The 12,432-nt window shown below is 37.7% G+C and overlaps 1 protein-coding gene across 1 annotated transcript in view; it reads left to right on the top strand.

Moving 5' to 3' along the window:
• Nucleotides 1-12,432, top strand: part of CARD14 (caspase recruitment domain family member 14) — a 170,691-nt gene that overhangs the window by 30,439 nt on the left and 127,820 nt on the right. The window contains exons 2-5 of the mRNA XM_053706463.1: nucleotides 6,601-6,748; nucleotides 6,862-7,072; nucleotides 7,785-7,922; nucleotides 9,459-9,784. Of these exons, the coding sequence (XP_053562438.1) occupies nucleotides 6,862-7,072; nucleotides 7,785-7,922; nucleotides 9,459-9,784 (675 nt within the window). The 5' untranslated portion in view covers nucleotides 6,601-6,748. The remainder of the gene's footprint in view (nucleotides 1-6,600; nucleotides 6,749-6,861; nucleotides 7,073-7,784; nucleotides 7,923-9,458; nucleotides 9,785-12,432) is intronic.

Below are 12,432 nucleotides of genomic sequence, written 5' to 3' on the forward strand. Positions count from 1 at the left end.
CTTAGTGACCAGTTTGTGTTTAACTGTAATTTTCCTCTTACTCATTTACTGTACCCACACATATTATATACCGTTTTTCTTGCCATTAAATGGACTTTCTAAAGATACCATTATTTTCATTATATCTTATAATTTACTATAAAAAAAATATAAAATATGAGGAAAAAATGGAAAAAATATTTTTTTTTTCAAACTTTGACCCCCAAAATCTGTTACACATCTAAAACCACCAAAAAACACCCATGCTAAATAGTTTCTAAATTTCGTCCTGAGTTTAGAAATTCCCAATGTTTACATGTTATTTGCTTTTTTGCAAGTTATAGGGCCATAAATACAAGTAGCACTTTGCTATTTCCAAACCACTTTTTTCAAAATTAGCGCTAGTTACATTGGAACACTGATATCTGTCAGGAATACCTGAATATCCCTTGACATGTATATATATTTTTTTAGAAGACATCCCAAAGTATTGATCTAGGCCGATTTTGGTATATTTCATGCCACCATTTCACCGCCAAATACGATCAAATTGTGCAATTATGGCACAAATGGTTTTAAATGCTTCTCTGGGATCCCCTTTGTTCAGAAAAAGCAGACATATATGGATTTGACATTGCTTTTTGGTAATTAGAAGGCCGCTAAATGCCACAGCGCACCACACGTGTATTATGTGCAGCAGTGAAGGGGTTAATTAGGGAGCATGTAGGGAGCTTGTAGGGTTAATTTTAGCTTTAGTGTAGTGTAGTAAACAACCCCAAGTATTGATCTAGGCCCATTTTGGTATATTTCATGCCACCATTTCACCGCCAAATGCGATCAAATTAAAAAAAACTTAACATTTTTCACAATTTTAGGTTTTTCACTGAAATTATTTACAAACAGCTTGTGCAATTATGGCACAAATGGTTGTAAATGCTTCTCTGGGATCCCCTTTGTTCAGAAATAGCAGACATATATGTCTTTGGTGGTGCTTTTTGGTAATTAGAAGGCCGCTAAATGCCACTGCGCACCACATGTGTATTATGCGCAGCAGTGAAGGGGTTAATTAGGGAGCATGCAGGGAGCTTGTAGGGTTAATTTTAGCTTTAGTGTAGTGTAGTAGACAACCCCAAGTATTGATCTAGGCCCATTTTGGTATATTTCATGCCACCATTTCACCACCAAATGCGATCAAATTAAAAAAAACTTAAATTTTTTCCCAATTTTAGCTTTCTCACTGAAATTATTTACAAACAGCTTGTGCAATTATAGCACAAATTGTTGTAAATGCTTCTCTGGGATCTCCTTTGTTCAGAAATAGCAGACATATATGGCTTTGGCTTTGCTTTTTGGTAGTTAGAAGGTCGCTAAATGCCGCTGCGCATCACACGTATATTATGTCTAGCAGTGAAGGGGTTAATTAGGTAGCTTGTAGGGAGCTTGCAGGGTTAATTTTAGCTTTAGTGTAGAGATCAGCCTCCCACCTGGCACATCCCACCCCTTGATCCCTCCCAAACAGCTCCCTTCCCTCCCCCACCCCACAATTGTCCACCGCCATCTTAAGTACTGGCAGAAAGTCTGCCAGTACTAAAATAAAAGTTTTTTGGGGGGGTTTAGGTTTTTTAAAAAAAAAAATATATATATATTCTGCTATGTAGAACCCCCCTTAGCCCCCAACCTCCCTGATCCCCCCCAAAACAGTTATTTAACCCCCCCCACCCCCCTCTGCCTTATTGTGCGCCATATTGGGTACTGGCAGCTGTACCCAGTTTGAAATAAGAATGTATTTTAATTTTTTTATTTTATTTTATTAAAGATTTTCTTTATTTCTGTAGTGTAGCTGCCCCCCCTTAACATCCAACCCCCCACCCTCTCCCAGATCCCTTAATTTTAAAATCCCACCCTCCCCAGTCCTCTCTCCCACCCTCAGATCTACAGCATATTGATGCTGTTTGCAGGGATCTCACGTGCACGCGCGCCCCCGTACACGCGCACGCACCCGCACAAGATCCCTCCTCCACCAATAACTGCCCACCCGCCTCCCTGGATGAGCTCCCACCCACCAACGATAACGGCCATCGATAGCCAATCCAGAGAGGGCCACAGAGTGGCTCTCTCTGCATCAGATGGCTAAAAACAGTTATTGCAGGATGCCTCAATATCGAGGCATCACTGCAGTAACATGAAAGCGGCTGGAAGCGATCAGGATTGCTTCCACCGCTTTCAAAGACCAACGACGTATAGGGTACGTCCTTGGTCGTTAACTGCATTTTTTTGCAGGACGTAACCCATACATCGTTGGTCGTTAAGGGGTTAAAGGGACAGTCTACTCCAAAACTTTTATTGTTTAATAAGATAGATAATCCCTTTATAACCCATTCCCCAGTTTTGCATAACCAACACGGTTATATTAATATACTTTTTACCTCTGTGATTACCTTGTATTTAAGCCTCTGCAGACGTCCATGTTCTTCTAGTTAGCTGGGATTCTTGTGAAGTGGGACTTTACCTATGCATTTAGCTTCTTAGGGGGTTAAACACATAGGGCCAGATTACAAGTGGAGCGCTAAATATCACTTGAATGCACGCAATATTAGAGGTCCACTTTGTAATACCAGCAAATGATAATGTGCGCTGGTATTACAAATTAATTGCAATGCAAATGCGAGCTTGCGTCCACATTGCTAGGATGCACGCTGTCATAGGATCCTATGGGATCCTTGTCTCTGGCAGCATCAGAACCTCGAATGTGGTAAGTAGCCCAGCGATGGGCAGTATTTTTAAATATATATGTATATGAATATATACATATATATTTTTGTGTTAATATGTATATAAGCATATTAACACATAAATATATAGGTATATAATCATATACATATATATTTACAGGTATCTGTGAATGTCGGTAGACAATACATATATATATATATATATATATATATATATATATATATATTAAGATAAAATAAGTATACAATCTATCAAATGGAGATTGTCTATGCCTAAGAAGGGTAATATGGGAAGCTGAAAGCCTAAGAATCAAGATTTCAACATGTCATAACCTATGTAATTTTGAAAACATAGAAGTCTTAAGGATTCGAAGTTTGGACAAATCATATATATCGTTTTCAAACATTAAATATGTGCCTCAGACTGTCCAAATAATAGGTACAAATAAATGGATATGAGATTGTCTATTAGTGTAATATTAAATATGAATATTTGCTGAATTTAATAAGTAGCTATACAGTCAATTTAAAATGTCCAATTTATTTCAAATGTAATAACCTATTCTTTTTATTTTTCAGGCATCTGACAAATGCATGTGTGGTTGTTCCATAAATTGTGTCATATGTTTTGTGCACTCAGCAAGATATATACAGTAAATGCTGCATATTCTGTATTTGTATTAATATGGGATAATGATTGAGTGCAGCTTTGGAGGCATCTTCTAGAACAGTGATTTTCAACCTTTTTTTTACCGTGGCACACTTTTTTACATAAAAAAATCATGCGGCACACCACCATCCCAAAATTTTTACAAAAGCACACATTGTAGCCTAATACAGCATATATATATATATATATATATATATATATATATATATATATATATATACACACACACACACACTGTACTGTGCTGTCATGCCATGCCTCCTACAAACTATACATGGCATATTGACATTCATTCACAAACAATCATAATTATTGTCTGTGAATGAATATCAATATGTCATGGTTGTAAATGATGCCTGATGAGCCTGTCACATACCTCCCAATATTTCAAAATTTGAAATATTGGCTGGAACTGTTCTGGAGGAGGAGCAAAGCTGCACCAGCATGCATGGGGAATTGAAGTGTAGAGCCAGCACTAGACATGTGTTGTGGTGGGTTGGGGTTCCTTCCAAGTGTGAGCTGCCACTGCGCAGTTACCCTCAGTCATCATCTCACTCAAAATAAAAAAACGGCCCAGAATAAAAACAAGCAAAATTTAATATGTCACACTGTTGTCAGTCTGCCGCAGCACACCTGAGGATCTCTCACGGCACACTAGTGTGCCGTGGCACACTGGTTGAAAAACACTGTTCTAGAATATTGTGGGAAGTAATATGCTTATGTTTAGTCTCTATAGATACATGATAAGTCATATTAGATGTGACAGATATGTGACCAGACAAGTTTCTTAATATCAGGAAATAATGAGTATATTAAATATACAATTAAAATATACCTAGTAAAATGTATAAACTGTAGCAATATTTGATAGCAAAACTGTTTTTCTGGTTGTCTGCTGCCATCTGGTGGTTTGTGCGAGAATTGCAACCAAGGGGAATTGTGGTGTCAGATAGCCATGTATTCCCAGTAACCTATCACAGACAAGCACCGTAAGGTGTATCCCATATTCACCAATGATTAGAATAAAAATGGGTGGGGTATATCACGTGATATAACCTCATGCAAGGAGAAAGAAGGGGGGTCTTTGCTGCTTAATTTTGACTGACAAACTGTTGCCTTGGAATCCAGTCTCTATAAAGCAAATCTGGGCCTAACTTCCTTATCCATATTGCAAAAATACCTCTCTTAATTTATGAGGTGAACTTTAATTTTACCTGGAAAAGTATAAAAAGTTATTTCATACTTTTATATTTAAATCAAAGATATTCTTAAGCTTTAGTTAGACTGTAGTAAGTATACTGATATTAAATATTAATGTTTAGAAAGAATTTATTTTAATATTAAAATTAATTACAGTTATTGCTATATATATTTTAGAATTTGCCGTATTGTAGCTAAATAGGAGGTTATTTCAGCTCAGATAAATTGACAAATAAATTGTCTGTTTGCATTAATAATATAAACAATTTCTGATGTTTCTAATTTAAGTTATATAGAATCATTTGTGGGATAAAAAACTTAATTATACTTGTCTGAAAGTTATCTTAAATCTATTGAGACCCAGTAAGATTTGTGTGAAGTATCTTGGTAAATTGTTTATCTAAACACGGTGAAGTTAGCGTTCCATATTATGGTATTTTATTGTGGTATTTTAATGTGATTCATTGTGAGTAAGGTTAATTTTAAAGGTATATTTTTTATGATCTGTTGTATAGAATATTGTAACGGAATAAGTGTGCATAGATGATTCAAAGCTAGTCTCTACTTAATATATTTCAATGCGTTTATAAATTTAACTAATCTCAAGAATTTAGGAATAAAATATTAATTTCAATTGTTTTGTATATACATTTTTAATTGGGGGTTTGTTTTAAAGAATAATAACAAATACATTGTATTATAACCCTGGTATATACTGACAGGTCAATGGGAACACAAAGTTCCCATAGACCGCAACGTAAAGGCACTTTTCAGTGCCGTTTTTTCTAACACCCCACTCCCACCAACTTTTTGTAAATAAAAAAACTACAATGCCTTCTATTTTGAGGGCATTAGGGGCACTTTTAGAAAATTAATCAGAGATCTCATCTCTGGTAAATTTTCTGGGCACTAATTGCTACCGCCAGCTCGCAGTAGCAATAACCAGCCACTTGTATGGCTGGTTTATTATTACTGGTTTGCAGGAGCGCAATAATTTAGCACTCCGCTTGTATTCTAGCACATAGTTAGTTAGGGTCAGTAATGCAAAAATGACAACAATTAATTAAAGCATGTCATTTTTGCATAAGAAGTATACATTCTGCACTGTATTTTAGACGCACTACATATTCTCTAATACATAAATATGTCAGTATTTACTACTGTGGGGTGACAATATGTGTGACTGATCAAACAGCCAATTACAGTTTGAGGTTCATAAACTTGTCATACATTCCTCCTGTAGCTTCCACAACACACCTAGTAAAGCTATTTGTAAAAAACACAACAGGTTGACTATATAATCTTGAAGTTGGAGACTTTCCTTTGCCCTTTTACTGTTTATTTTACATTCTTTCCAGTTATCTTTTCCAGCCAGCACCCTATATTAAGATATTGCTTTCTAAGTATGAAACACCAGCCTTTCTGCAAATAGTTTCCAGTGTTATAACCAACTTGTAAAAACAGCGGAGTAAAATATTAAACAATATCATTGGTGATGTTTAATTTTATGTACGTAAAACTGTATTTTTATATGTTTGTTTATTTTCCATGTTTACTTTTTCCCTCTTAATATTTTATTAGTAATAACAATGTAAAACAGGAAGAAAAAACTACCAGTTTGCCGGTAGTAATGGCTGCTATGCCTTTATTTTCAGCTACTTTATAACTATTTTTATTTTGTATTTTTATTTGTTCATTCAGATATAATTCAGCTCCATGTAAGTCTCTTTTTATGTCATCTTTTCTCTGCTTATACTAATCCTTCTGTCATATTTTTCATTCTTCTCTTCCCTTTTTGTATCAAATTCATCCCCATAGTCACTCGGTGGCTTTCATCCTTTATTATATCATTGGGGAACCATATTTAGTGTTAATGATTTTATATAAAAATTCTGGAAATACTAGGGTGATTGGCAGTCATTAGTAAAATATATCACTAACAGCATAAAGCATACAATGTTGTATTGTTTTGAGTGTCTGAGTAAGCCTAAGTGGTAACGTACTCACTAACTTTGGCAGATGGTCATGTCTGGTGCCCCACTGGTGAAGGTGGGGTAGAGGACCCATTGAAGTGCCTAGGCTGGTGGTACAAAGCTTCAGCTGCATGAATAGTTTTGATATTCCTCATGAGACACACCCCATCTTCTGAAACATTTACTGTTTTCAGGTATGTCATGTTTAATTCTACTTCACCTAGTGGTTAAAACATTTCATTCATGACCACGTTTCTTAAAATGAAGGCTCAGTTGATAAGGTTTAATTGACTCAACTTATTTACAGATGGCGATGAGCTGGCAGGCGGACGAGGAACTCCAGGATCTAGATGAGGAGCAGCTTTGGGAGATGATAGAGAAACACAGATGTAAAGTTGTGCAAAAACTTTTCCCTGAGCGTCTTACCCCATATTTGCGCCAGGCCAAGGTCCTGGACGAATGGGATGAGGAAGAAATTCTTCAATGTACCAAGTTTACTAACCGGACAATGAGGATGGGTGAGTCTATCAGAAGCCATTAACTGTTAAATTCGGCTAACTATTACTGCAAACTAATTTTTACTTTGCTATAAAATGAAAGTTTCCTTTAAGTACATAAAAAAGGGTTTAGTAAAGCTGAGGTTGATAGATTTTTTTATCACACTAAAAGCAAAACTAGCACAAGGTGTCATGATCTCAAGTTGGAGCAGTGGTATATTTAGACTTTGCTGACCTGCTATGAACCAGTCCCACCCACAACAATTTCAGCACATACTTCTTCATATGGCTCTCACATGCAGTAGACAATTAGGGATCGCTGCTTTGTAATAAAAAAAATTATAAAATATTTTGAGAGGAGTGGCAAAACATTGTGCCATAGAACTACCCATCAAAATGTGTTGCCCTGCCATAAATTCTGCTTGCATAGGTACAGCCCTGGTTGGCATAGGACCAAAAAGGTTGGAGGTAAATAGGCTTTAAAGTAATTACCTTAAAACTTTTATTTCTTGAAAGGGAGGCTGTCTCACAGAGTAGACTTTCAATATAGCTTATAAAAAAACAGATTGTGTAAAAGAATTAAAAAATGTCTGGGATATGCATATTCTGTCCTTACAATTAATTCATCTAACATTTAAAAAAGAAATACACTTTATCAGATTGTTGGTTCTTACCTTTTTTCAAAATCTATGTTTTCTTTCCACCTGCTATATTTTATGCCCTTTCAATCCAGGTCGGCTATTGGACCTACTCCGTACTCGTGGTAAAAATGGAGCCATTGCTTTCCTGGGCAGTCTATTTCTGATGTATCCCAAAATATATACACTTATCACTGGCAAAGAGGCTACCTTGGATCCCGACAGCTTCAGCAGTAAGCCACAGAAGAATGGGTGGTGCATGTGGGAAAAAAGGGTGAAGGGAAATTGAGGACTAGGCAGTGGGTAAAAATGATAGTCGCATGAGAAACAACTGTGGGTGGCATGGGTGGGAACAGAGAGAAGGGAGCTACTGATTTATAGAAAAGAGAAAGGAAAGTTATTAGGTAAGAGATTGGAAACAATTGTAGGAGACATACTTAAAGGACCACTAAAGTCAAAATTAACCTTTCATGATTCAGACAGAGCACACAATTTTAAACAACTTTCCAGTTCCCTTCCATTAAAAAAATACTCACATTTTTATATGCACACCTTCTGAGGTACCAGCTCCTACGGAACATGTGCAAGATTCACAAAAATATGCGTCTATCCATTTTGTGACTGGCTGATGTCTGAAAATAAAACTTACTTGGAAATGTGTCAGAAAAAAGCTACTGCTCATGGGAAATTCAAGCAAAGTGCTATTTATTATGCATTTATTGATATTGTAATTCTACTATGTTTAGTGGTCCTTTAAAAGAAGAGGGATCTTATCAGATACAATTATTTTCATGTTATCTCTTATGGTCAATATATTATAATCTAGTATTGAAATATATCACTCTGTGTTATAGCATATAGCAGATGTTTGTAATGATCTAAATCATGTAAACAGAATTAGTATTGCGCATAGTGATCTAAAGTACAATATTATTTGCTAGAGTTACAGACAGCATATTATTTTTTTCATTACTTACATTTGCGTTAACATGGTTGTATTAATCTTTTTTTGCTATGCCACGTGCATGTGTCTTTAGTACTCTAACACTGATAAAAACAATGTTGCAAACACTTTGAGTTTACTGTCCCTTTAAATTTACGTCTATCACTACTAGATGTAAAGGGGCAGAGAATATTTTTACAACTAGTAGTAAAAAGTTTATTTTTACCTATAATATTTTATATAAAAAATAATAGTCTTTAAAAGTGCTTTTTAACTTACATGATAGAAATTTGTTGAGATTAATGTCACTTTAATGCAAAATATTTTATAGGACGCTGTACAGGTGACAAAGTTGGTTAAAGGGATAGTAAAGTCAAAATTAAACCGTCATGATTTGGATACAACACGCAACCTTTCCAATTTAAGAAAGGTAAAAAAACAACAAAGCAAATTTGATAATAGAAGTAAATTGGAAAGTTGTTTAAAATTGCATACTCTATCTAAACAATAAGTGCTAGATTACAAGTTTAGCGCAAAATATTGCTTCTGCAAAAGCGATATTTGCGCTTAATTTAGTAATACCAGCACACGCAAATGTACGCTGGTATTACAAGTGAGGTGAATGCGAATTTTGAGCAATAACCAGCCACTTGTAATGGCCAGTTATATACCGGTCGACCTTAAACGGGAGTATTTGCCATTTGCGGGCACGTGATAAATTAGCGCTCCACTTGTAATCTGGCCCTAAATGTTTAATTTTGACTTTATTGCTCCTTAATCCTGCTCTCTATATCACTTTTTAATTCGGTGTCATAACTTTCCTTAGAGCTGATAGACAGAAGCCAACTGAGTGTGTTTCTGATGAATGCCCTGGCCAGCTTGCAAGAGGAGCTGACACAGGAGAAACAGTTGAAAATATGCCTGGCACATCACCTGCGGAAGATGAGAGAGAAGCTTGAGCGTCTGGAGGAAGAGGGAGAATCAATGCGTAGTGCAGAGCAGGAGAACCAGCGGCTTCGCAAGGAGATAGCAGAGCAGAGCCAAATAATGAGCAAACTGAAGGACGAGCAATATGAGTTGTCAATGCGATACTCACATGCTCTTCAAGAGAAAGACACTATCCAGAGCAGGAATAACTCATTGCAGGAGAAAGTAAGAATGACAAATGCTTGATCATATACAACGTCATATGTACAATAAGCAAACGTTTACATACACACCTAGTGAGACAATAACAAGAGGCGTATGTGTGTTGCCATCAATCATCAGATAGCTCCCAGTCGGGCATTACTGCTCCTGAACCGACCTAGATATGCTGCTCAACAAAGGATACTAAGAGTACAAAGTAAATTTGATAATAGAAGTAAAATTGATAGTCTCTTAATTGCATGCTCTAGTTAAACCATGTAAGTTTAATTTTGACTTTCATAAGAGATCAGCCTCCTTAGGAAGAATGATATAAACACAGTTTTCTAAGGTATATTTAAACAAAATCAGCCAAAATAAATATGTATATATTGCTATATTGTTGTATTTTAATTAATGAAATATATTACGGTGAATTTAATTATGAGTAAAAGCTTCCCATAGAATGCAGCAGACCTTCTCTCCAAAGTACATACCGTATCTCACAAAAGTGAGTACAGCCCTCACATTTTTGTAAATATTTTATTATATATTTTCATGTGACAACAGTAAAGAAATGACACTTTGCTACAATGTAAAGTAGTGAGTGTACAGCATGTATAACAGTGTAAATTTGCTGTCCCTTCAAAATAACTCAACACACAGCCATTAATGTCTAAACCATTGGCAACAAAAGTGAGTACACCCCTAAGTGGAAATGTCCAAATTGGGCTCAATTAGCCATTTTCCCTCATTAGTGTTGCAAGGTCTCAGTGGCGCAATCCGATAAAGATCGTAGTTTGCGGCGCAAGCGAGGAAACCCCAGCCGCCCGCAGTTTCAGCTCGCAACTCGAGCTATCCTATATACGGCGCCGTCAGAGGCTAAAGTGCCGTAAGTCTGACAAGCCGTAAGTCTGACAAACCAACGATGTCCAGAAATCTGCGTAAGTACAAATTTCTGGAGTCGCCAGTGACTTACGGCACTTTAGAAACTGCCGGCGCCTACAAAACCTGACTAAAGTTATAAAATCACCTGCACTGTCTAACACGCCTCCCTAACATAGCCCGACACGTCTAACCCTCTATCCGCTATCCCCCCTCACTATCCTAACAATAAAAAATGTATTAACCCCTAAACCGCCGCTCCCGGACCCCGCCGCCACCTAATAAAGTTATTAACCCCTAAACCGCCGCTCCCGGACCCGCCGCCAGCTATATTAAATCTATAACCCCCTAATGTGAGCCCCTGCCCCGCCGCCATCTACCTTACCTACCCACTAAAGTGAGCTCCTACCCCGCCGCCATCTATTTTAAAAATATTAACCCCTAATTGAATCCCCCTACACCGCCGCCACCTATATTAAACACATTAACCCCTAATCTAATCCCCCTACACCGCCGCCAGCTATATTAACTAGATTAACCCCTAATCTAATCCCCCTACACCGCAGCCACCTATATTAACTAGATTAACCACTAATCTAATCCCCCTACACCGCCGCCACCTATATTAACTAGATTAACCCCTAATCTAATCCCCCTACACCGCCGCCACCTATATTAACTAGATTAACCCCTAATCCAATCCCCCTACACCGCCGCCAGCTATATTAACTAGATTGACCCCTAATCTAATCCCCCTATACCGCCGCCACCTATTTTAAATTCATTAACCCCTAATCTAATCCCCCTATACCGCCGCCGCCTATATTAAATTAATTAACCCCTAAAATACTAAACTATCCCTACCACTAAACCTAAGTCTAACCCTACAAATAGCCCTGAAAAGGGCTTTTTGCGTGACATTACCCCAAAGTAAACAGCTCTATTGCCAGCCCTTAAAAGGGCTTTTTGCGGGGCATGCCCCAAAGAAAACAGCTCTTTTACCAGCCCTTAAAAGGGCTTTTGGTGGGGCATTGTCACAAAGTAAACAGCTCTTTTGCATCTAAGCTAAATCCCCCTACACCGCCGCCACCTATAGGGAGTTACGGGGCTCCAATAGACAGCGTAAGGCTTACTACGGCTGCATTTTGTGGCAAGGTGAAAATGGAGTAAGATTTCTCCATTTTCGCCACGTAAGTCCTTACGCTGTATATTGGATACCAAACTGCGCTGGTTTGGTATACCTGCCTATGGCCCAAAAAACTACGGGTGACGGCAGAAATATACGGGCGTAACTTCTAGGTTACGCCGTATATAGGATACCAAACCAGCGCAAATTTCGGCGTCGCCGGCTTTTGCGGGTGACGCTGCATATCGGATCGGGCCCCAGGTGTGAATGGAGAGAAGGTGTGTTAAATTTGGTGTTATTGCTCTCACACTCTCTCATACTGGTCACTGGAAGTTCAAAATGGCACCTCATGGCAAAGAACTCTCTGAGGATCTGAAAAAAATAATTGTTGCTCTACATAAAGATGGCCTAGGCTATAAGAAGATTGCCAAGACCCTGAAACTGAGCTGCAGCACGGTGGGCAAGACCATACAGCGGTTTCACAGGACAGGTTCCATTAAGAAGTTGAGTGCACATGCTTTGCGTCATATCCAGAGGTTTTCTTTGGGAAATAGACGTATAATTGCTGCCAGTATTGCTGCAGAGGTTGAAGGGATGGGGGATCAGCCTGTCAGTGCTCAGACCATACGCCGCACAATGCATGAAATTGGTCTGCATGGCTGTC

This window comes from Bombina bombina, chromosome 1 (assembly GCF_027579735.1).
Source record: "Bombina bombina isolate aBomBom1 chromosome 1, aBomBom1.pri, whole genome shotgun sequence".
In the NCBI taxonomy this organism is placed as follows: Eukaryota; Metazoa; Chordata; class Amphibia; order Anura; family Bombinatoridae; genus Bombina; species Bombina bombina.